The 24,041-nt window shown below is 49.4% G+C and overlaps 1 protein-coding gene across 3 annotated transcripts in view; it reads left to right on the top strand.

Moving 5' to 3' along the window:
- Window positions 1-24,041, top strand: part of FNBP4 (formin binding protein 4) — a 573,393-nt gene that overhangs the window by 125,968 nt on the left and 423,384 nt on the right. For all 3 annotated transcript variants that reach the window (XM_069623086.1, XM_069623085.1, XM_069623087.1), the window contains exon 6: window positions 20,919-21,066. In XM_069623086.1, the coding sequence (XP_069479187.1) occupies window positions 20,919-21,066 (148 nt within the window). The remainder of the gene's footprint in view (window positions 1-20,918; window positions 21,067-24,041) is intronic.

Here is a 24,041-nt window from a genome sequence, read left to right as displayed (position 1 = left end):
GCTTGCTTTTGCGGCACTAATGAAGGAAAAGCCAGCCAGCTGTAGTAAACAAAAGCTACCACTGGGTGGCTTTTCCTTCATTGGTGCTGGGACTCGGAGGATGCTGACCGGAGACTACAGGCAGAAAAGCTGCAGCTGCATCTCGGTAAGTGCTATTTTATTTTTATTTTTTTAAAAAGCACTAGCTGCAGTTTTTTTTCTACGTTTTCTGGGCTGGAGGAGCCCGGAAAACTTAGAAATAAAACCACAGCTTGAAAAACATATTTGTTTGCGGTAGCTTTTGAAGCTACCTCAAACATAAATACGTTATTGTGTTTGAACCGCTGCAGTTTTTCTTTCCAAGTTTCTCAGGCTCCTCCGGCTCGGAGGAGCCTGAGAAACTTAGAAAGAGAACTGCAGCGTTTTCGAAACACAACCGCGTTGCGTTTCTGCCTAAAGCTGCTTTCCCATTTGGGGCTTTCGGGCTCCCCACAGGGAGCCCGAGAGCCCCAAATGGGAAAACGGCTTTAGGCAGAAACACCGCAGCATGCTCCCCTGGGGGAGCACCAGAGACCCAAAGTGATAGCCGCGGCAGCAGAAACACAACGCAGTTGTGTTTAAAAACGCTGCAGGTTTTCTTTCCGAGTTTCTCAGGCTCCTCTGAGCCAGAGGATCCTGAGAAACTTGGAAAGAAAAACCACAGCGTTTTCAAACACAATAACGTTGTATTTATGTTTGCGGTAGCTTCAAAAGCTACCGCAAGCATAAATACGTTTTTAAAGCAGTAGTTTTATTTCTACGTTTTCCGGGCTCCTCCAGCCCGGAGAACTTAGAAAAAAAAAACGCAGCTAGTGCTTTAAAAAAAAAAATGGCACTTACCGAGATGCAGCTGCAGCTTTTCTGCCTGTAGTCTCCGGTCTGTGTCCTCAGAGTCCCGGTACCAATGAAGGAAAAGCCACCCAGTGGTAGCTTTTGTTTACTACAGCTGGCTGGCTTTTCCATCCTTAATGCCGTAAAAGCGAGCACAGGCGGGCATTGATTTCACAAAATGGATGCCCCCATGTGCTTGCTTTTGTAAATTTTGAGCTTCAATTGCTCAAAATTTTACATAAGGGACTTAAATAAAATTGTTTGGCACTTTCTTATTTTTTTTTTATTGTCTATCTTTTTTTGCAATACAAATTTGACCGAACCATTCCTTTAAGGAAGTGAGAAAACCTAATACCTGATATTGCTGTGCCAGTAAATGGAAACGCTTTATCTGGTGCAATACCTTGAGCATCAATCCCATTAACTGCTCTCCTACTCAAATTAAATTGTATCTGACTCACTTGCTTGACTCAGGCTTGGTTTTTTATGCCCTTAAGGTTCACTTAGCTGCTCTGTCAGCCTACATTATGTCACAACTAAGTGTCATGGTGGAAGATTCCAGTTATCAAGGCTTTCATGGTAGGGTTCAAGAGGATTCAGCCCCCGCCCCCCCCCCCTTTCAAATCCATCTCCCGGATGGGACCTGAATGTGGTATTAACCAGACTTATGGGGTCTCCATTTGAGCCTATGCGTAAGGCAAGTCTCAAAGATCTTACCTATAAGACCGCATTCCTAGTGGCTATCGTGTCTATAAGAGTTGGAGAACTACAGGCCCTTTCAGTTCTAGACCCTTTCGTTACAGTTCAGAGATAGTGTGGTTCTGCGCACTCACTCGTTTTGCACCTAAATTTATCTCCTAGGTTCCATGTGAAGCAATCAATAGAACTGCCTACTTTCTTCCAGAACCCTAATAACATGGCCGAAAGAAGCCTATATACATTAGATGTTCGTAGGGCAGTCATGTTTTTTCTGCACAGAACTGAACCAGTGAGAATGATGAATCAATTTTTTGTTTCATTGGCAGCTGGTACAGAAGGGGATCCTGTCTCTAAATCGGCAATCTCGAGGTGGATTGTCAAATGCATCACACTGTTACTTTCTTGCTAAGAGAGAACTGCCCTTCAAGCCTAGAGCACACTCTACTCTGGGCACCGGGGCTTCCATAGCAGTCATTGCAAACATTCCCCCTAGAGTCCATTTGCAAAGCGGCAACCTGGAGTTCTGTACACACCTTTACAAAACACTATTGCCTAGACACTCTCTAGGTCTAATTTGCAGGAGGGACAAGCACTACTGTTACTTCTCACAACACACCTCCAAATCCGGGTACTGCTCGCTAGCCTATGCAAAGCATGTGATTCTAAGTAAATCAACAAGCATCAGAAGACATACTTACCGTAATAGCATTTCGAGGGGTTTGTGTCCTCCGACGTATACCACATCTGACCTTAATCGCCACAGCTGTGCTGCTTCGGCAAATTTTTCGACTCCAGTGTCAATGATGTCGATACTCTGTCCCTAGAGGACCTCCGTCGAGCTGATGTCACCGGATGTTATATGTAGGACGCATGACGCCCGTAGGCTCAGTTATGTGTTTTACGTGAATGTCGCTTACGGACCCGCACAACGTCTGCCTGTGGTGCCTCGACGAGGACCACACCACTGATGACTGCGATGAATGCCAGTCTTTGACGTCGAAGGCCTTGCGGGAGCCGAAGAAGTTGTCTGTCGGTATGCTTTCCAAACCCTGCAAGTCGAAATCCGCTGGGCTTTCGACCAACGATTAGAGGAGTGACTCGTGGCATAGGTCCAGGGGGAGGGGGGGTCTCAGTCCTGGAGTGGTTCCCGCCATTCCTCTGCCTCTTCTAGGCACTCTTGGAGCGCCTTCCTCGTCCGAGGACTCCGCCAGACGGCGGGTAGCTTGTCCCAACAAGCATTAATTTCCAGCAGAATGGGACACATTTTGCAAGGTGATGATGGCACTTTTCGAATCGCAGGGCCCTGTTCCGTCCACGCCTTTGAGAAAAGCTGGCACGGAACGCGCTAGGGCCACCGATCGTACGCCTTCGGGCTTGGGCGGTCAGCGCTATCATCGGGAGCTGTTTAGGTCCCGATTGGACATGGTAGATCGCTCTAGACATGCCCGTTCCAGGTCCCGGTCCTCGACGCCCTCGAGACAGTTGGAGCCTGTGAAGCCGAAGGTACTGACGCCATCAGTGCCATGTCTGTCGAGGGGCTCTCTCGAGGCTCTGCCTCCGAGGAAGTCATCGGCGGCCGAGGCTGTCGAAGGACACGCTCGGGGCTCTGGCCTCGAAGCCATTGTCAAAGCCGTCGGCGCCTCGCTCGACACAGATTCCGTAAACACCCTCAAAGCCTTTAGAGGAGGCTTTATCGGAGGTGCCCTGGGGACCGGTAGAAACCCAGAGGAAGGCCCTGTGTAAATCATTGAGGCCTGTGTTTGCGCCTTTTTCTGTACCCTTATCCATGGATTTATTCCAACCTTTGGATTACATCTCGGAGGTGGATGAAGGGTCAGATGTGGAGGGGTTTGTGCCTCCTGAGGCTCCTGATGACCGGTTATCAGATCATAGCCAGATGGAAGACCTGCGTCAATCTTAAATGACGCCAGTGGTCTGGACACCTATGCAGAGGTTGAGTTTGGCAGGCCTGAGCCTGGTACACACGCTGAGTCGTCATACAGGCGTCTCATGTCGAGGGTGACTGAGTACTTGGGGTGGTCTACTCCACCTGTGGATTTTCTGCAGGATGACCTGACAGATATTTTGGACCAAGGTCCACTCACTGACCCAGTGCATCCATTTCATATGGCATTACAAAGAAGGGTGGCGGCGGCTTGGACTGCTCCGGAGAGTCTCCCGGCAGTGAATAAGTTGCTACCGAAAAATACTGTCCAGCCAGTGGCGACCCCGGCTAATTGTCTTTGCACCCCACTCCGGAGAGTTTGGTGGTGCAGGCGGCTACGGCCCCAGCAAAGCAGGCTGCGTACCCTACCATCGGATAGGGACGACAAGCGCTTTGACGGTTGGGCAAAGTGTTCATCTGGGGGTATGGCTTTAAAGGCAGCCAACTCTGTTTGTGCCTTGGCAAGATTCACTCACACTCTGCGGAATTTTTACTTTGGCAGCTGAACATATTCCCGAAGAGGAGGAACAGGATGGTTTTCTTGCCCTCGTTCAGGATGGCAAGGATGCCATTTGTGAATCCGTTCAGTCGGGTCTGGACGTGGCAGACTGTGTCAGCCGGTCCATGGCGGCGAGCACCGTGATGTGCAGGTTTGCGTGGTTGCGGAAGTCGGGGTTTGCTCCTGATGTACAGTCCCTGCTTCTCAACATGCCCTTTGATGGTGACCATCTTTTTGGCAGCAAGGCTGATGAGAGCCTTGAGAGGTTGCAGACCTCCAAAGCTGCAGCGAAGTCATTGAGCGCTGCAGTACGTCAACCTCCGACTTTTCGTCCTAGGGGGACAGCAATGGAGGGGAGGTTCCTTTTGATACTACTTTTCCTTTGGTAGATCGAGGGGAGCTGCCAGTCGAAGGGGTCAGAGGTGGAAAACCAGTTTCTTGAGGTGCCAAAGCCGCTCGGGCAGTTGCCTCTTTTCCCTCGGGCACTGCCGTAGCCGCTTCAGCTCAGTCATAAGGCCATCTCCCATGGTTCGCTGGTTGGGTGAAGGCTGGCGCAGCATCTTGTAGAATGGCGTGCCATTACTTCAGATGTTTGGGTTCTGGAGATCCTAGCCCACGGCTACTGTTTTCCTTTCCGGCAGAGGCCTCACGACAATCCACCGGGGAAGCTCTTTGAAGAGTCCGGATCCGCTCCTTGCACAGGAAATCCAATCCCTGCCGGAGAAAGGTGCCATAGAACTGGTGCCTGTAGCGGAGAGGAACAAGGGATGGTATTCCCCATCTTTTTTTATCCCGAAAAAAGACAGGGGATTGAGACCCATCGTAGACTTGCGTGGTTTGAACAAGCTCCACAGGAAGGACAAGTTCAAGATGGTTACTCTCTCAAGTCCTCCAGGCCATTCAACTTCAGGACTGGTTGGTGTCTCTCGACCTCAAGGATGCTTACTTTAATGTGCCGATACATCCCAAGCACAGGAAGTACCTGAGGTTTGCGGTTGGCGACTCGCATTTTCAGTTTCGGGTCCTGCCGTTCGGATTGACCTCCGCCCGAGGGTCTTCACCAAGCTAATGGTGGTGGTGGTGGCAGCATATCTCAGGAAAGGGGGATTCACATCTACCCCCTAACTGGACGATTGGTTGATCAGGGCGCGCTCTCCCGAGCAAGTCCTGCATCATCTGTCAGTCACCTGCCACTCCCTTCACAGGCTGGGCTTCTCCCTCAACTTAAAGAAGTCCCACTTGACAACTACCCAGGGGCTCCAGTACATCGGAACAGTGCTCGACACATCTCTGGGGCAGTGTTCGCCTCCCTGGGTGAGGGCTCATCACATTCTGCTGATGGTGGACAAGTTTCATCGTGTCCAGAGTCTCCCGGCGTTCGAGTTCTTGAAGTTGTTCGGCCTCATGGCATCTTGCATTTTACTGCTGCCAGAGGCCAGGTTGCGGATGAGATCTCTGCAATGGGCTCTCAAGATGCAGTGGTCGCAGTCCTCCGGCAGGATGTCAGATCCCGTTCAGGTGCCACCCTGGGTCACCCAGGATCTTCTGTGGTGGGCCGTCTAAGGCAATCTGATGAAGGGGGCTCCATTTTGGCTACCCTGGCCGGAGGTGACGCTCGTAATGGACGCATACCTCACGGGATGGGGAGCACATGCCAATGAGTTGAGTCAACGGTCGTTGGTCTCCGTCGAAGTCCAGACTCCATATCAATCTGTTGGAGCTGAGGGCCGTCAGGCTAGCCCTGAAGGCTTTTCTGCCGTCTGTGCAATGGGGGAAAAATGTCCCGATTCTGACGGACAATACAGTGGCCATGCACTACCTCAACAAAAAGGGGGGGGGGCGGGGTAGGGTCTCTCCCACTGTACAGAGAGGCGATGCAGCTCTGGTTCTGGGCCATCCAGCAGGAAATTTGGATCCCGGCAGTTCATCTGGCCAGAGACGAAAACGAGGCAGCGGATGCTCTGAGCAGGCAGAGCACGGTCTCACGAGTGGGAGCTGGCTCAGGAAGTTCTCTTGGAGGTCTTTGCCATTTGGGGGACCCCACAAGTGGATCTCTTCACAACCAGTGTCAACCGGAAGTGCGAAAGAGTCTGCTCGCGGGAATTTCCTCCAAGAGTAGCCTTAGGGGACACGTTGGTAGTGGAGTGGTCCTTCCCACTGCTGTACGCGTTTCCTCCAGTCCCCGTCAATCCGCAAGTGCTGCAGAGGATACGGAGGTTCGGTTCTTGAATAATCCTCATTTCTTCCGGCATGAGCTAGGAGAGCATGGTACCCGTTCCTTCTCGATATGTCCATCTGCCCTCCACGCCGTCTTCCCTACCAAGAGGATCTGCTCTCACGGGACGGGGGTCGGGTTCTCAATCCAGAGGTCAAGTCTCTCAACCTTCATGCTTGGTTTCTGAAAGGTTGAGGTACAAGGATTGGGACCTCCCTGAAGACGTGATGGAGGTGTTGCTCTCGGCCAGAAGGCCAGCAACAAAATCCCTGTGCCGTTGGAGGAAGTTCTGCGACTGGTGCAGGGTACAGAATGTGGATCCTTTTCAGTGTTAAATTCCTGTGGTTCTGTCTTGTTTTTCTTTCTTTGGCCCACAAGGGCTTGCAAGTGGGTACCACTAAAGGTTACCTGGCAGCGCTGTCCATATTTAAGCGCTCGTCTGAGGAGTGTTCTTATTTTAAGATTCCTTTGATTTCTCTGTTTCTAAAAGGGCTGACAAATGTGTTCCCACCGTCTCCTTTCCATGAACCGGGATGGGATTTGAACCTAGAGGAGCCCTTACATTCTTGTCCTTTGAGACTGTTGACCTTTAAAACTGTATTTTTGGTTGTGTTTACTTCCACTTGCGGAGTGAGTTGCAGGCACTCCGCCAAGCCACCTTTCACGGTGTTTCATAAGGACAGGGTTGTCCTTAGGGTTCGTCCTTCTTTTCTTCCAAAGGTTGTGTCAGATTTTCATTTGAGCCAGAAGGTAATTCTTCTGGCGTTCTATCCTCCTCCGCATCCTGGTAAGGAAGAGGAGAGGCTCCATAGGCTGGATCCTAGGAGAGCTTTGAGCTTCTATCTTTCACTGCTGTCCCGGGTCAGAGTGGACGATCAGTTACTTGTGGGATACGCTGGAAGGCGTTTAGGTCAAGCTGTTTCTAAGCAGAAATTGTCGCGATGGATTATCTTGACAATCTCTGAATGCTACCGTCTGGTGGGTAAGGACCGTCTGGTGGTCTTACGGGCTCATTCCACTAGAGGTGTGGCTGCATCCACTGCTCTGCGGAGGAGTGTTCCCATTCGTAATATTTGTGAAGCAGCCACATGGGCCTCTGTCCATACTTTGGTAAAACACTATTCCGTGGATTCTATGCATGGGCAAGATTTGGCCTTTGGTAAGGCAGTCCTCTATTCTGCAATTTGATTGGGCATTCTAAAAGTCTAAATTATTTTCCCACCTCCATACGTTGGTACCGCTTTGGGAGTCTTGTCATAGATGTGGAATACGTCAGAGGACACAATTCCCCTCGAAGTACATGTGAATCTAAGCAGATACAATCAGAAGAACAAGTTACTTTCTTACCTGGTAACGTTCTTTCGATGGGATGTTCCTCCAACGTATTCCACATTGCACCCTCCCAGCGTGCCCCTCTGCAGAATTTCTTGTGCTATTGCAGCTTAGGTTTCTGCAAGGCTTTTTGTAGTCCTACTGGCAGAAGATTGGTGCCACACGTTCAGGGAAAAAACTGCAACTGAGGCTGTGGGCCTCGTGCGTCCTACATATAACACCCGGTGACGTCGGCTTGACGGAGGCCCTCGAGGGACAGCGTATCGATGCAGGACACAGACGTCGAAATATTTTCCGAAGCACCAAACCTGTGGTGATTACTGTCACAGATGTGGAATACGTTGGAACATCCCATCGAAAGAACGTTACCAGGTAAGAAAGTAACTTGTTCTTCTGATTGTATCTGCTTAGATTCACATGTACCCACCCTTCCTCCCCGCTCGGATGGAAGGAACATAGACATCTTACTGCTCTAGCACAGCAGAAAAAATACAATCGGCGGGACCTGGACGCGTGAGGGATTTTGTGTACACTACACATCACATAAGGGTAGTGTTACAGGCATGGCCATGTCTACGCCCCCCCTTCAATTCTCAAGACAAGGTGCAATACTACACGGTTACCACTGGATGTTGGACTATATGCACAGCGTGTGAATCTAAGCAGATACAATAATCAGAAATGCTTTTACGGTAAGTAATGCACGTCCTATCCATCGCCTGTGGAAAATGTTGGGCAAGATTTTGTAAAGTCCAACTGGTGTGGGATTCACAAGAGTTCTCTTGCTATTAGGCAGACCCAACTCTTTATAAGCCTTTACTACACAAGTTGGTAGAGTGACTGAGCAGTCGGGCTTATCCTAGGAGGTGTAATGTGAGATCTAGTGTAGCCAAATGAAATCAGTAAACACAAGGCCCCAAGTAAACAGACACTTAGTTATATTTATTTATTTATATCTATGTATACACAAGGTAAATTGAACGTTCTTTAAAAAGCAGCAACTAATGGTAACATTCATTGGAAGATGGAATTCATTTAAACAATAACCAATAATGCAGGCGAGATTGTTTTCTATGGTAAACATGTTCCAGCACACGGAGTGACATCAATCAAGGTCAATATTGGCACTTATTTTTGTTCAGTTATATAATTGGGTTGAGGAGGGAAATTGGCTAAAGTAGAACACACTTTCAACTGGTTCAATGGTTGGTTTCTCCCAGAGGATGTAAGCAGTCTTTTATCCCACCAATACGTGTCAACAATTAAAACCTGTAATGGAACAAGCACTGCCAAAGCCAATTGGGTACAGAAGCGGAGCCTTTAGGAAACCAGGACAGCTAAAGTCAATGGGATAGTTCCAGTTTGGATGCAGCTTTTCTTAGAAAACTTATCAAACAAGTTTTTTGAAAAATCACAGGAGCTCATGGGGAGCCCACTTGATGGAGCACAAGCTGGAAGGCCTTCACAGGTGAGCTGAGATCAACTCTAAAGTGGTTAAAATAGTACTTTGGAAGCTAGGGAGCACTACAAACTGCAAAAGGTAATTCTACCTTAAGCCTCACAGTAACTTTAGAATTGAAGAGGAGGTTCCAGCTGGATGCCTTCCTGAGGCAGTGATGCAGACTCTTGTTCCCCGTCCTTAGCCGTGATGAAAGGGAGGGCGTTGGGCAGGCTACTGCGGCAGCACTCTGGAGAGGGACTCAGCAGTGATGGATTCCACACGAATCGGCGGCTATTTGTGGTTTTGGCACCTTTTTCTCTGCGCCAAAGAGAAACTAATGGCTCTGATTGGAGTTTCCTCAGTACCTCAACCTGGACTCTGGTGAGCGAACTCTGGATGAAGAATTCCTGCTTCTGGAGGTCCTGTAAGGTGCCCACAAAGTTTTTTCCGGATTCGTTCCTTGGAAGGTGATGACTTGATAATGGTCAGGGGTCCCCGGGCATAGGGGATTCTGCAGCTGTCACGGCTCCAGTCCAGGTGCAGGAGTGGCGCGAACCAACTACCCCCACTACGGTCTGGGCACCTGCAAGTCTATGCTCACACACAGGCCTCCGAGACCCCAGCAGGGAAAGAGGGTTAGGGTCTCGTTGGTTGGATGGGTCTCGAACAGCGGGTAACCAGATAGAGGGTTAGGAAAGGGAAAGTGGACAGGCAAGGGAACACATGGGGGGGTGGGGGGCAAACAACAGTCACAACAATATATTTACATACTATTCCCCCACATACACACAGTGCAGTACAATAACTTTGATGCAAAAGGCACTGGCCTCCTGCCTGCGCACTCTCAGGTCTGGAATTCGGATCAGTTTGAATGCTGCAAGAGTTTAGTATTAGTGGCCTGTGTTAACTCACAAAGGCGAAATACAACCACCACAGACCACCTTGAGTTTGGTTAGTGCTAGGACGTGCACATTACGCATAGTTGGTTAATCTGCTCTCTGAGCTTAATGGTGCCCAACTAAAGGGTTGTTCAGAACATGCGGCCCAAGTTCGCCGCACGTGGCTTAAGAGAATAAGATCCTTTGTGCCACCAAAGTTTTGCCGCATGTGACCTAATATCAAGCACTACGTGCTGCTATTTTCGCCCTAATACCGCAGTAGTTTTCATTATAAACTTACTGCCTGATTTTACTTACTGCCATCTGCAAAGTGATCCTCCATTAGATGCCACGAGGCTACCACCATCCCAAGATGGCCGCCTGCCGGATTGCAGCCCTACCATCCCTGCTTACCTAGTGCTGCTGCCTTCTCTGTCGCCGGATTGGCTGCTGCCCTGTTATTGTCAGCCAATCCGAACCGAGAGAAGAGAGCCGGCCCTCTCCACAAAGGCTCGACCCACAAAGGCTCCCTGTCCCTTGCCTATCCTCAGCCTTCCTCACCGTTCGCCGATACCCCCTGCACGGTTTTCTCACCACCTCCTTGCCTACATATTGTGCCTGTGAAATCACCAACCTGCTGCCGCCTGATCGGTAAGACTCTGCTTGCAATTTGACTTGCGGGCACACGGGACTACACCTACCTACCTACCTACCGCCCTCGTTTAAAGGCTCCTTTGTAGTTGTGGTCACATCAGCTGAATGATTTGTTAAGCAGTAAATCTCACTGCACGATTTGGCTTAATCCTACTGTATGAATGAGATCACCGTCTCCTACACTGTTATCCTTAAAACATTGCCCTGTGCCGCACCCTGCTCCCAGCCGCTCATACACGTGTGTCTGAACTAAATTGCATTGACTTTGCTCGCAGCCCCTTTACAGAGCCTTGCCTTATTGCTCTTTCACATCACTCACAGCCGCTCCTCCATGTGTGCCTGAACTCAAATGTATTATTGACTGTTTGCAGCCCCCTTACAGAGCCCTGCCATACTGCTCTTTCACATCGCTCACAGCCGCTCCTCCATGTGTGCCTGAACTCAAATGTATTATTGACTGTGTTTGCAGCCCCCTTACAGAGCCCTGCCACACTGTTAGTTCATTTTGCTCACAGCCGCTCATCCACGTGTGTCCAAACTAAATTGCATTGTTGTCTTTGCTCACAGCCCCTTTACAGAGCCTTGCCTTATTGCTCTTTCATTCTGCTCGCAGCTGCTCCTCCATGCATGTTTAAATTTAACGTTTGTGCACAACCTATTTGTACAACTAATTACACGTATCCGATGCATACTACTGGCCATGCATGGCACATGATACGGTGACAGACGGGTCTTACATGCAAGTAAACATTATGTTGCTCTCAGAAGTGTTACTCTAGCAATATGCTGTTCTCAGTAGTGTTATTCTGGCATGTATCAGCCCACTATCAGCCTACCATCCGGCATTGCGGTATTGCCCCCTACATTGCTGTACTCATGACTTATGCTATTGGGTAAAGCCTCTACTAGCCCACTCCTGCTCCCTACTGCTTCATCTCTTAGTGTCTCTATGCGCCTGCCTACACCTGCCTTATATGCACCCCTAATTGCTACCTCACAGCACTATCCGCTGAGTGTACTACTAAATCCAGGCACTGTCCCATTGCAACCTAGCCCTAGTGTATTGCAGACCTGCATTGTGTAGCTGTGCGCCCAGACCATGATCACCTGTCTTACACTCACTGTTCCCTTTCTGCATCATGCCGGACAATATACACTGTACTGGCAACATCCTCATAACCGTCAACAACGGCCTAGCCAATCTTGGCTGTCCTAGGCACTACCCGATCCCCTGCCCCATGCCCTTCCTACCCGCCCAGCCGCCTTTTCCACCTAACCACCACTCTCACCTTACTTCCGCCGGAGATAACAGCTCCCCAGCCTTTGTGACCTCTAACAAAACTCTGATTCACTGTACATTCAGTGCTCCATCTCTCACTGTGCTCCCCATACTGAAATCTCCAGAACCCCCACACTCTACCATCGCAGACATCACTGCCCGTAACAACAGACTTGGCACTAGGCTGCCCCTCACAAATAGCATCCCCCCAGCCAATTCTAACACCAAAACCTCAAAGAAACCAAAGACCCCCAAAGAGCCCGCCCCACTTGCCTTAAAAGGAGCCCTACTCAATGCCAGATCCCTGGCTGCACACCCCACAGAAATTGCTGACACCATTCTAACCCATGATCTTGACTTCCTTGCCCTAACGGAAACATGGCTACACGAGGCCTCAGGACCACACTTATCGCTAGCCATTCCTGTCAACTACTCCATCCTCAGAGCTGACAGACCTAATGGCAAGGGAGGAGGCTTAGCATTCATCTCCAAAACACCACTAGGCTGCAGACGAGTCACCACCCTATCTCTTAAATCATGCGAGTTACTCACAATCAAGCTACAAACATCCCCCACAAGTACGATCACACTACACCTTATATAAAGACCCCCAGGCCCTCCTGGAATCTTCGAAGAAGACATTTCAGCGCTCATCACTGAAAACTCCAAGCCACTAGCACAAATTATTATCCTTGGCGACTTCAATCTAGGCTACAATGACCCCAAAGACGCACCAGCTGCATCCTTAGCAAACGCCCTAACTGAGCACGGACTTGCTCAACTCAGTATCACACCGACTCACCAGAAAGGCAGAATTCTAGACTGGGTAGCAACTCTTAACTGCAACACTACCTGTAAGGATCCCCAACCTCTAACATGGACGGATCACTACCTTATCCCACTTGAAATTCACTTCAACCAGTCCACGCCTAAGAAATACCCCCTGGCACCAGCTTGCCCAACCAGAAACAAACGCAACATCACTGCTGAAGCACTATTACCTCTGGTCCTACCTACCCTTAACGCTCTACCAGACAATGCTGACCTTAACCTCCTAGTTGACACCTTCAACAATTCCATGGCCACCGCCATCGATACCATTGCCCCTTTGAAACTACGCAAAAGTAAACCAATAAACCACTTGAATTCGTGGTACACCCCCGAACTCAAATTACTCCAGAAAAAGAAAGCTAAACTAGAACTACTATGGAAAACCAACCCATCACCTGTAAACAAATCCAATTTAAATAACACCTCTGCACTATACAAAAGTGAGATTATTCGCACCAAAAAAGATGCCTACAACGTTGGGATTAACCAGGCAGGCTCTTCCACCAAAGAATTATTTAAAATTCTAAAGGAGCTAGAAAACCCTAACCCCCTCCCAGACAACTGCTCAAAAGACAAACCCTGGTGCACTAGCATCCAGAATGCCCTAAATAAAATCACAGGGCTCCAGACCAAAATTGAGGACAAACGTCAACAACTCTTCAGCAACAAAACCACTAACCTTAGCTTAAGCCCACCAACACCGATCAAACCCAATACAGGCTTCACCTTTAAGAAAGTAACTATCCTAGAAGTCCAAAAAATCATCACTTCCCTAAAACCTTCTAATTGCAAAGGGGACAGCTCCCCCGCCCAAATAATAAAAGACGCTGCCAGAGACCTCTCCCCTTTTATCACTAAGCTTATCAACCTGTCATTTGCGAACAACTCTGTCCCCAACAACCTAAAACAATCTTGGGTGCTCCCTCTCCTAAAAAAAACAATCCCTAGACCCAGCCATACCAACCAACTATAGACCCATCACCACTGTCCCTTTTCTGCTAAAGATTCTGGACAGAGTTGCCTACATCCAGATTCAGGAGTACCTGGAATCTAATCAACTGCTAGGGATACGTCAATCTGGCTTCAGACCTCAACATGGAACTGAAACCGCTCTGGTTGACCTCAAAAGCCAGATTGACGAAATCAAAGACAAAGGCAATGCAGCCATCCTACTTCTCTTAGACCTCTCAGCGGCCTTCGATTTAGTCGACCACGAAATCCTATGCAACCACCTATCTATCGCAGCCCACTTCACCTCCTCTGCCTCCGCATGGATACAATCCTTCCTGGCGAATAGAACCATGCGAGTCTTCTCAACTACAGCCGCTGCTGACCCCATCCCCATTACCTGTGGAGTCCCTCAAGGCTCCTGTGTCTCCCCCACCCTGTACAATATATTTACGAAGCCCCTATTCGACAAACCCGTCTGGGTGTCACCTACACCAACTATGCAGATGACAGCCAGATCCTCCTCACCATCTCAGGCAACTACAACGCGGACGTCACCCGGATCAACGAAATCTTCTCCATCATTCAGGCATGGATGGCCACCCACGGCCTCTGCCTGAATGATGAGAAGACGGAGCTTCTGCTGGTCGGCTCTCCTCATAACCTGTCTAAACTCAGTCCTAGCTACAAGAATATTATCATAGACGGTTACACCATCCCTATCGCTAAAAGTGTGAAAACCTTAGGCTTTCACCTCGATGCCAACACCAACCTCTCCAAACAAATCAACTCAACTGCCTCGGCCACCGCCTATACAGGCAAGCTAATCAGGGCTAGCAGACCCTTCCTATCCCCCGACAGCTGCCTCACTCTGGCCAGAGCACTCATTCAATCCAAACTAGACTATTGCAACAGCCTGTACCTAGGAGCCAACCTATCCGTAACTAACAAACTCCAGGTTCTCCAGTACAATGCTCTGCGTGCAGCACTGAACATCCCAAGGCGTGCGCATATCTCCACTACCAGGAAAGCGTGTAAATGGCTCTCCATACAGCAAAAAATCAACCTCAAAACTATCTGCCTCACCTACAAGGCCTTAAACAACCTAGCCCCACTGTACCTCTCTGACAAATTCACTTTAAAACCCACATCCAGAACCACCAGATCTTCCAACTCCCTATGCCTGTTAGTGCCCAGATTTGCCTTAAAAAGAGCAGGAGGCGCCAGCTTCACTGTACTAGCCTCCCAACTCTGGAACACCCTACCACTCAACATTAAAACCACTGAGTCCTTCCCTATCTTTCGGAAACTTGTTATAGGCTGCTTACTGAACAAAGAGTAGCTTTTAACCTCATCTCTAAACTCTAACAGCCGTAACCATACCTGTATTATACGTAAATTGCTGTACGTTGTAAAACTCTTTGATGTACCTTGTAACTGTAAATGCTCTTTGTAACTTGATGTACTCTGTAACTGTAAATGCTTATCTTATGCCTGTAACCGATTCCTTAAGCGCCCTTCTACCCACGGGTCCGGAGCGCTCTACAAATAAATAAACAAAGTTTGCCGCACATGGCTGTGGGCTCCCCGTGCTGCCAAAGTGTGCCGCACGTGGCTGAAGACTGGTTGGTAAACAAGCGCTGCACACGTTGGTCTGTGAAGCATGCGAGCTAAAACCGTGTCAGTTAAATGCTATGGAGCTGATAGGCACTTAGCTTTTCCCTTTAGCAGGGGACGTAGTATGGGCGGGCGGTGCCCCCTGCGCGTGCCCCTTAGAGGAGTGGAAGTTCCTATGCGTCCCCGCTTCTTCCGTGCTTTCCCCCGTAGCTGCGCTTGTAATTCCCAAGTGGGGTTGGGTCGCTAGGGCTTTGCTGTACTTATCTTGTATATGCGAGGGGCCGGAATGGTGATTCCTTGGGGCGTGGCCCCTCGCGTGATCCCCGTCGGCAGGTGCTCTGGAGGATGCGTCCGTTCGGGAGCTTTAGCACAAGCCCCGTGCCTTTGTTCTTCGCACGTGCCCCTCCCAACTTGGGAGTGGAAAAGTAGTCCCTGGCCCGGAGGCTGCTGGGAGTTGTGGTCCGGAGGGCCTTTTGTCTGCAAAGGGGACAGAAGTCTCCTATAAGGCTGAAGGCTGTTCCTTTGGGTTTGTCTTGTTTTGTGGTTGGTCTTTCTACGTCTGGGGCCCCTCTTTGAGCCCTGGTTCACCCTCATGCCCTGCACCCGGACAGCAGCCTAGGAAAGTCTCAGCAAGTCAGGGGATGAGCAAAAATGAAGCTGTCTCTAGGCTAGTTGATCCCACCAGCCCAAGGGGGGGGGGGGGGGAAGTCATCCTGCACGGATCTCTCCCTGTCGAATCTAAAACGGGGTCAGCAGAGCTGCAAGGCTTCACCCGTGCTTCTGCGCTCCTTCAAGGTGCTGCTGGTGTCTCTGGTCGTCCTCTTCAATGATGTTCCAGTGGTCTCTGCCTGTAGTCCCAAAAGCCTCGGCTTTTATGCAACATCCCATTCATTTACAGCCTGAGGGCTGTCGACCCCCTGGAGGACAGCCAATCAGAAGAATTGGTTTAAGTCGGGCACACCGAGAGACCAAGGGCAGCGAAGATTCGGGACACTCCCTCACTTCTTGCCTTGAAGCCTGCCAAATGCAAAACACTCAAACCTAATTTAAAAGAAGAAAAAGCCCAGAAGGACTAACAAACGAGAAATGGCGAAAAGAAGACTGGACCATTTTGTAAGAATTGTCACTCATGGGTGCTGTACTGCAGCTGAGAAATCAGCCTGCTACTACCCTGCACAAAAGGTTGTAAAAAGCAACCACTGCTACTAGCCATTGTAGTTAGTGTAACAAAAGTTACATGACAAGTGGGATAAGGAGTTATTGTGGAACCCCAGCGTCCCCCAAGCATTCCACACAGGGTGGTGTGTGCTGAACCCACAAAGGAAAGGGTAAGGAAGATAAGTGATCTCTCTGGGGCTCACCTCGTATCTGTAGACTTGGAAAAGGCATTCGACTGGGTCGTTTGGCTCTATATGCGCAACGTTTTACAGAGGATGGGACTAGAAGAAAAATGTAGAGGGTGGATTGCAACCCTTTATAACGGCGAGTGACGGTCCATGGCGCAGTCTCCTCCCCCATCCAGCTCACTAGAGGGACTAGATGGGGCTGCCGCATCTTCCCCTGTTCTATGCCCTGGCTGTTGAGCCCTTGGCTATCGCTATTAGACTGGACCAGGGGATTTTGGGTATCCAATGCGAGGAGCAAGACTTGAAACGATCATTGTTTGCCGATGGTCTCTGCTACCTGACTGACCTGCCAGATTCTCTCCTGCACCTCCAAGCCCAGATACAAACCTTCAGCAGATTCTCGGGCCTGAAAATAAATCTCTCCAAGTCGTGTAATGTCCATGGGAGGAGATGACCCGGATACCTTTTGGTAGGAAATCAATTGGTGGAATGAGAGTCGAATGTAAAGCCTCCCGGTACCTGGGTGTTCATCCCCCTCAGGACATTGAAGCCCTGTTTGCCCTCAACTATACCCCAATCCTGGAAAAAATTAAAGCAGATCTGCAACGACGGGGGCCCTTCTTACCCTACCCTGGTTTGGCTGAATGGTATCAGTAAAAATGAACTCTTCCCCTCCTCTTGTATCTTTTCACTGCTCTCCGCATCCACCTACCAGAGGCCTTCTTCGTGACACTATAGGGCATGGTCCAACAGTTTATCTGGAAAGGGGGAAAGCAGAGAGTTAAATATGCCACCTTGACCCTTCCTAGGGACCAGAGGGGATTTGGCCTTCCGGACTTTAAATTATTATAAAGCAGCACAGCTTCAGGTGATGGAGCACTTGAGGGACGATATGGGTGCCTATTGGACATACTTGAAGGACACCCACACACCCCAAGAAAGTGAGACCTCTTGTGGTCTCCGCTCAAGAAAATCCCCCTCCATGTAAGAACCCACCCCACACTGGCGGCCCTTTGGGAATTATGGAGACGTAACAAGGCAAATGCACTTCTCTCCTCCTGGCCCCCCCCCCCGAGCTTGCTGTGGCGTGGCCCCCTCAATCTGGGTAACCTAGGGCTGCGTAACACACAATGATCGGACATGGGGCTAGAGAGAGCAACGCAGCTGTTTAGGGAATATTGCTTCATTGGTTACCAGGCCATGGTTATGTCCCCACTATCGGTCTTTGAATACCTGCGCTTGAAGGGCATTTTGACAGATCTCAAGTGGTGTAATGAGCTCTCCTGCCCCCTTAACCCCTTCGAGAAGATGATTGCTGAATCCCCCAAAAGGACAGGATCACTCTACAGAATCTACAGTCTTGGTCACAGCAGACCTTGAGGGGGAGACATAATTTCAAACGATTTGGGGTGGAAAAGGTGGGCTAGGAGATGGTTGAAACCTGGGGTACAGTCTGTAAATTGATGCTGGCTGGGTCTCTCTACACGGCAGTGATGGAACACAATTTTAAAATCCTACATGCATGGCACCTGCCCCCGGTTAGGCTGTCTAAAATGTTTGCGAGAGTCTCTCTTTGCCCTAGAGAATGTGGCCAACAGGGAACATGGTACCATAATTGGTGGGAGTGCCCTTCCATTCAAATGTATTGGGCTAAACTGTTGATTTGGATTAAAGACCTGGTTTGTAACCCCCCGAAATTAAACGAAATCTTGCTTGGCGTTCCATCCCCTGGATCTGAAAAAACGAACTTCCCGAGAGTAGTGGAAGCCATGCTAAGCGCCAGGAGGGTTGCCCTGGCTCAGAAATGGAAACCAGCATCTGCTTCAAGCAGAAATTAGTGGCTTTCTAAACTGTGGGCTAATTTTACTTATGAAAAACTCTCAGCAATTGTCTGATAAGATGGGCAGCTTCCTGCTGCAGTTGTGTGGTTTTGTTAAAAGGGTGTGATGCCCTGAAACTTTGATCTGTGACTGACTCGAAGTTGATGTTGCTCCCCAGGCGTCTAGGGGTCTGATCCATAGAGCCCACTTTGTCAGTTATCTCTTGGACGCTTGGTCTCAATCCCACCTATGTATTTGTCCCTGCCCGATAGTCGGGCTTGGTAGCTAGAGTGCTGGGGGTGGGGAGAGGGAGGGAAGGAAGGAGGGAAGGAGGGAGGGAGGGAGAGAGATTAAAACTGTTGACTGAATTGGGTGTGTTTTAATTGAGTTATAAAGTACTGTTTAACGCCTTAAGTGCCACCGCCGAGCCGGCTTGTCAATGGAAACCGCTCCAGGTTGCCACCGGCTCGTCGGTTTTGGCACTCAAGCAAAACTCTAATCCAACCCCCAAGCTATGTGAGGGGGAGGTCCCCTCACATGGCCCGGGGGATGGATTTCCTTGGATTTCACGTCGGTGTGCGTGGCGCACGCCATCATGAAATTGAAAGTAAATTCACCCAGAAGGTGAGTGTTCACCTTACTCTGCCTCGATCTCCGGCTGTATTTCAAGCCGGAGAACGAGGCAGGTATCGTTGGAAAGGGGAGATCATCCCCTTTCCAACGACACCTTGTGTGACGGCATTGCAGCCCGCGGATCGTGCGCAGAGCTCCATCCGCGGTCAGCAATGCGCACTAGACCACCAGGGATCTGTTTTGGGAGCGGGGGAGGGGGCTGCTTACTAGGTAAGCGGCCCCCTCTTCCCCCAAGCCCCCAACGCATGGCGCCACGGCTGTGGAGACCCCTGGGGGCAGAGATCTGCCCCCAGGGGTGAATTTTTTTTTTTTTTTTTTTTTTTTGTGGGATGGGTTTGGGGCCCTGTGGCCCACTAGACCACCATGGATTGTAGAACAAATGGTATCTTTGGAAAGGAGAGATTCTCCCCTTTCCAAAGACCCCATTTTAGAAGCATTGCTTGCCACGGATCGGCGCAGAGCGCTCTGTGACCAGCAATGGCCACTAGACACCAGGGATTCGTTTGAGATGTGGGGGGAGGGGGGCTGCTTACAGTAAGCAGCCCTCTTCTCTCCCCCCCGGCCACCAAAGCATGGGGGCACATATCTAATAAACCCTGGGGGCAGTTGGCTGATCTGCCCCCAGGGAAGGGGGCAAAAATAAAATAAGGGACTTTTGGTTGGGAGTGGGGGGGCACTAGCCACCAGGGATCTATTTTACAGAAAAGGGGGGGGTGGGCCTCTCCCCCTCACCCAAAGGGGAAATGGGGGGCCCCCCTTGTAGCCCTCCCTTGGGGCAGATATCTGGTCTTAGGAAGGGGCATCTGACCCCAGGGAGGGCTGCATGAGATGCCCCCCCCTGCATTTGGTGTGGGGGGGGGTAGAGGGTCACCCCCATTACATTAGAAAATTACCTGGCGGTTTAGGGTGCCCCTCAGCCCGCCCTAAAGTGTAGTGTTACCATTTTCCATTTTTTTTTTGTTTACAAAACTTGCCTTGGCGCAGAGGGGCACATTGGTGTGCCAGTCTGGCGCCAGGGTGCCCAAACCTAACTGCCCCACCCACTGGGGGGCCTGTCCCACCATCATGAGTTCAGAGAGGTCCAAGGGACTTCTCATTGGCACTGCACCGAGGGTACTGTGTGGCACTGCAAAAAGCAGATGCCAATGGAGTTTACCAGACTCAATTGAACAGTTTAAAACAAAAAAAGTTTAAAAATGAAAGATCCCAGATTCCAGCAAAAATGCTGGGGGTCTCGAAGGTTAACAGGAATTAGCACAGAAAGTCAGAATGCTCCCTAAAAGAAAAATCAAAAAAACCCTGACCATAGGTCTTATGGAAAATCTCCCCAACAGACATGTCCTGCAGATCTACGCAGGTATCGGAAAGGTACGGCCTACATCTTACTAATGTGGTCACGCCTGCAATCTTCCATCTGGGCCTCTTGCTCACCTTTTAGGGACACTTTTAGTTTTAAGGCTTGTTTAGTTTTATTCAATTTGTTTTTATTTTCAGATCTAATGCATAATTATGAGTATATTTTCAGACATGTGTGAACATCTTAGTGTGTGTGGCAGCCCACCTTCTGACAATAAAATCTGGCTTGCTCAGTCGTACAACCATTGGGAAGAGTCAATAATTATTTGAGGAAACATGCCCCAAACTAGTTTTCCCCAGGTCCTCATCAAAAGACTTTTGGATAATTTATAGAACTGTCCTCCTGCAAACCTGTATTTGAGGTTTCGGATTTGGTGCCACAAACCTGTGATGTGGAAATTGTTGGGTACTGTTTGCAGTGGCACATTCTCTGCCTTGGATTCAGTGTTAAGTGTCTCAGTTGGGGCCTAATGTGCAAGAACAGGGTCTTGTGCATTGTTTCTGAAGTGGGGCATGGGTGGGGCGTTGAGTGTGCAGTCTGTGCTCTTTATTACTAACTCAATCCTTTTCTCCTAGTGGATGTTGAGATGGGCGACTGGCAAGAAGTTTGGGACGAAAACACTGGCTGCCATTATTATTGGAACACTCAGACAAATGAGGTCACATGGGAACTTCCACAATACCTTGCGACTCAAGTTCAGGTGCTGCAGAGTTACCCACAAAGGTACATTGGTAATGTTGAAGAGCTACACTGGCATTGGTGCTTGTTTTATTTTTATTATTGTGTTCATGGTTTAACAAGAAACCTTGCACATTAAACCTAAACAAGGTGCACAAACGAATAAATTACATATGCTAAATGTCCACATATAACACCTAGCAATCTAAAATGTATACTAATGAAATAATCGAGGAAAACCAATCTAGCATCAGGGTTTCCTCTCTGCATCTGATGGTTGCCAAAATGAATGTGACCCATTTTCCTGCTACTATCTCATTGCAAAGATAGTCTTCCCAATAATACCTAACATTACATTTATTGTATTACAAATTTTGAGTCCTGGAGCAAGCTGTTGACAGGTGTTCATTGAACCCTCTTATTGGGGACAATTCTCATTTCTGTGCTAATTCCCTTCAACCTTAGAGACCCCAAGCTCTTTTGCTGGACTTTAGGACTTTTAATTTCTACCCTGGAAAGGGTGTGCCTTTTTTCTCACTCATGTATTTTGATCTGAATTCTGTTTTTACTTTGTTTTTGGAGTCTGACAAACTCCATAGTAATTTTGTAAAAATTGTTTTATGGTAACACACAGTACCATCAGTTCAGTGTCACAGAGTTCCTTTGGAGTTCTAGGTTTAAATACCTTTTCTTGGGTGAACAGCTGTTCCCAAGAATAGTGAAGTGAAATTGGCTTTACTTTTTGCCTATGTAGGTCCAGCACACCTCATCTTATGTGGAGTGCTGGGGGGTTACTTATTAGCCCTGTTTCCCACTTACTCATGTAACATTTTTTAAGTTACCCTCACTATAAATGACTGGTGGCAGTGGTTTAATTGTCCTACCATTGTGCATTTTTACCACAGGCTGAATCCTTAGCTGCAGTTTAGCACCCATGGGTGACCGTTGTCAAAATAACCCCGGTTGTCTTTTTTGCCATTTGTTAGTGAGGTCTTTATTGGGCTTTACTTTGCGTGCCAAACCAGGTTTAACTTTTGTTCGTTTTGCCTTTGGCAGGCTTCAGTACTGAAACCCACCTCTGGCTCCAGTGTCTAGCAGGGCAGGAAGCGAGGGAGGTGCCTGACACTCCGTCCTTGGTCTCCAGGGCAACATGAACGTACCCAGTCCTGATTGGTCGTCTGGCTGTCCTTGTGAGTGACAGCTAGGCTGTGCATGAATGGGAGAAACCTGCATAAATGGCGAGGGTTCTTGTACCGAGGACAGTCGACCACTAGATGAAACAACCGATGAATCAGACACACATGCAGCATCCTCCTGCACCGTTGCCTGGTGAAGCCCTGCTAAAGCCCCCATTCCTAACAGACTAGAGAAGCCCCGGAACAGACAACTTCTTCCTTTGGGTTAGTGGGACCAACTAACCCCAAGCCGACCTTTGCTGGAGGACCTCCCCCAGCTGGATGTACTTCTTTGCTGCATGAGAAATCTGTAGTTGAGTGCAACGTCTTTAAGCCCGACCAAAGCGCCAGGAAGATCCTGAGGACCCTCCAGAAGCAGAATGACCAAAGTCAGAGTCACCTCACCCGAGTGCTGGCCTCACAGTGAAGGAAGCTGTTACGCTCACCTGGTATCCACGGGGACGCCACCCAGCCTGTTGGTCGCTGGTGCTCTGCTCACTGATGATCTGGAATGGTTCTCGACGGAAGTTCTGCCTTGTTGTAGAAGTTGGCGAGTTCTCCATCCTGCTTTCTGGGCAGGGGCGTGTTGTTTGTAGTGGTGTGCGCAGTGAAGTTACTTCACTGACCGCGGCCCGAATAATGTCTTCAGGTAGGTCTTATTGCTGGCTGTTGCGTTATTGTCTTTGCATGCCTTTCTCAGTTTAACAATGTCTTCTTCCTTCCCCTTTAGATGTGCGGAGCGTCAGTGTGGCAAACTGGCTTTACTGGGCTTCGCTGGTAAATGATGACGCCCAGTAGCGCTGTGAAGTGGTAAGCGCTGCGAGCCGCGCTGCAATGTCTTGGCTTAACTGACCTTTTTCTCCTTTTTTGTAGGTCACGGAGTGCGGAATTCCCGGAGTGGTGCCACCCCAAGGGCAATCAGCCAGGTAAGTCTTTTAAGCAATCCGTGAGAAAAATGCCTCTTACATCTGCTTATGATGTCTTTCTCCCTTTTTTCAGGTCCTTTGATCCGGGCAAACGCCGACCCCAACGGAGCTGCGAGCAAGGAAGAGGTAGCAGGTAAGATGATGAAGCTAACCGTGTTCTTGTTGTTCTGCAGGTCCTGGATTCTTCCCTGCTCGAGTGTAAGCTGGACACGGTGAGCGTCGCGCTGCTAGCTGCAGAGTAACGTGAAGCATGGAATCCTGTTCAGGTGTGGTTTATATAGCCACAGCCAAATAGTCCAGGTAAAGTAGTCCCTGGACACCACACCCAAGACTAGACCGCATAGCTTTGGTTCTGGGAATCGAGCTATGTCAATGTGTCCATGTTGAATTAAAGTCTCAAAGTAGTTCCACCAGCAGATTCTCATCCTTGAATATGAGCCTGACGCCAAAGGCGCCAGGGCTGGCCCCAGGAGGGCTTTAGAGGCTGATGCCAGGCCCTATAAGCGATCAGAGTCCTGGTTCTCCCTGGCCAATGGGCTTGCCAGTGGGGATCAGGACTGAGGGTCGTGGCAGAAGCCCATCCATTGTCCAAGATCTGCGGTGGTACCATTTGCTGGTAGCTGAAGCCACGAAGTGCTGCTGAACTGAAACTGTTCCAGGCGTCCTCCCTCTTGTCCCCCCCGACTGAGGTCCAGGAACACAGGATCTGCAACACTGCAACTAGGACAGATGCCAGCTGGATCCTCTCCTTTTTAACCGAAGGTACTGTTCTGACTAAGGGGTACTTTACCTCTTTGTAGTTTGCTTGTCTCAGTTGAGATTTGCAGTTGCTGCTTTCTAGAGTTAAGATATGGCATTTATAACGCGCCTATACACAAGTGTTTCAAGGCGCGATGAGGCAAGGGAGGGGGAACAGAGG

The sequence above is a fragment of the Ambystoma mexicanum genome, chromosome 11, assembly GCF_040938575.1.
Source record: "Ambystoma mexicanum isolate Mex_15411 chromosome 11, UKY_AmexF1_1, whole genome shotgun sequence".
NCBI classification, from domain to species: Eukaryota; Metazoa; Chordata; class Amphibia; order Caudata; family Ambystomatidae; genus Ambystoma; species Ambystoma mexicanum.
Note: the sequence above shows the minus strand (reverse complement) of the source record. Positions and strands in the feature narration are given on the sequence as shown.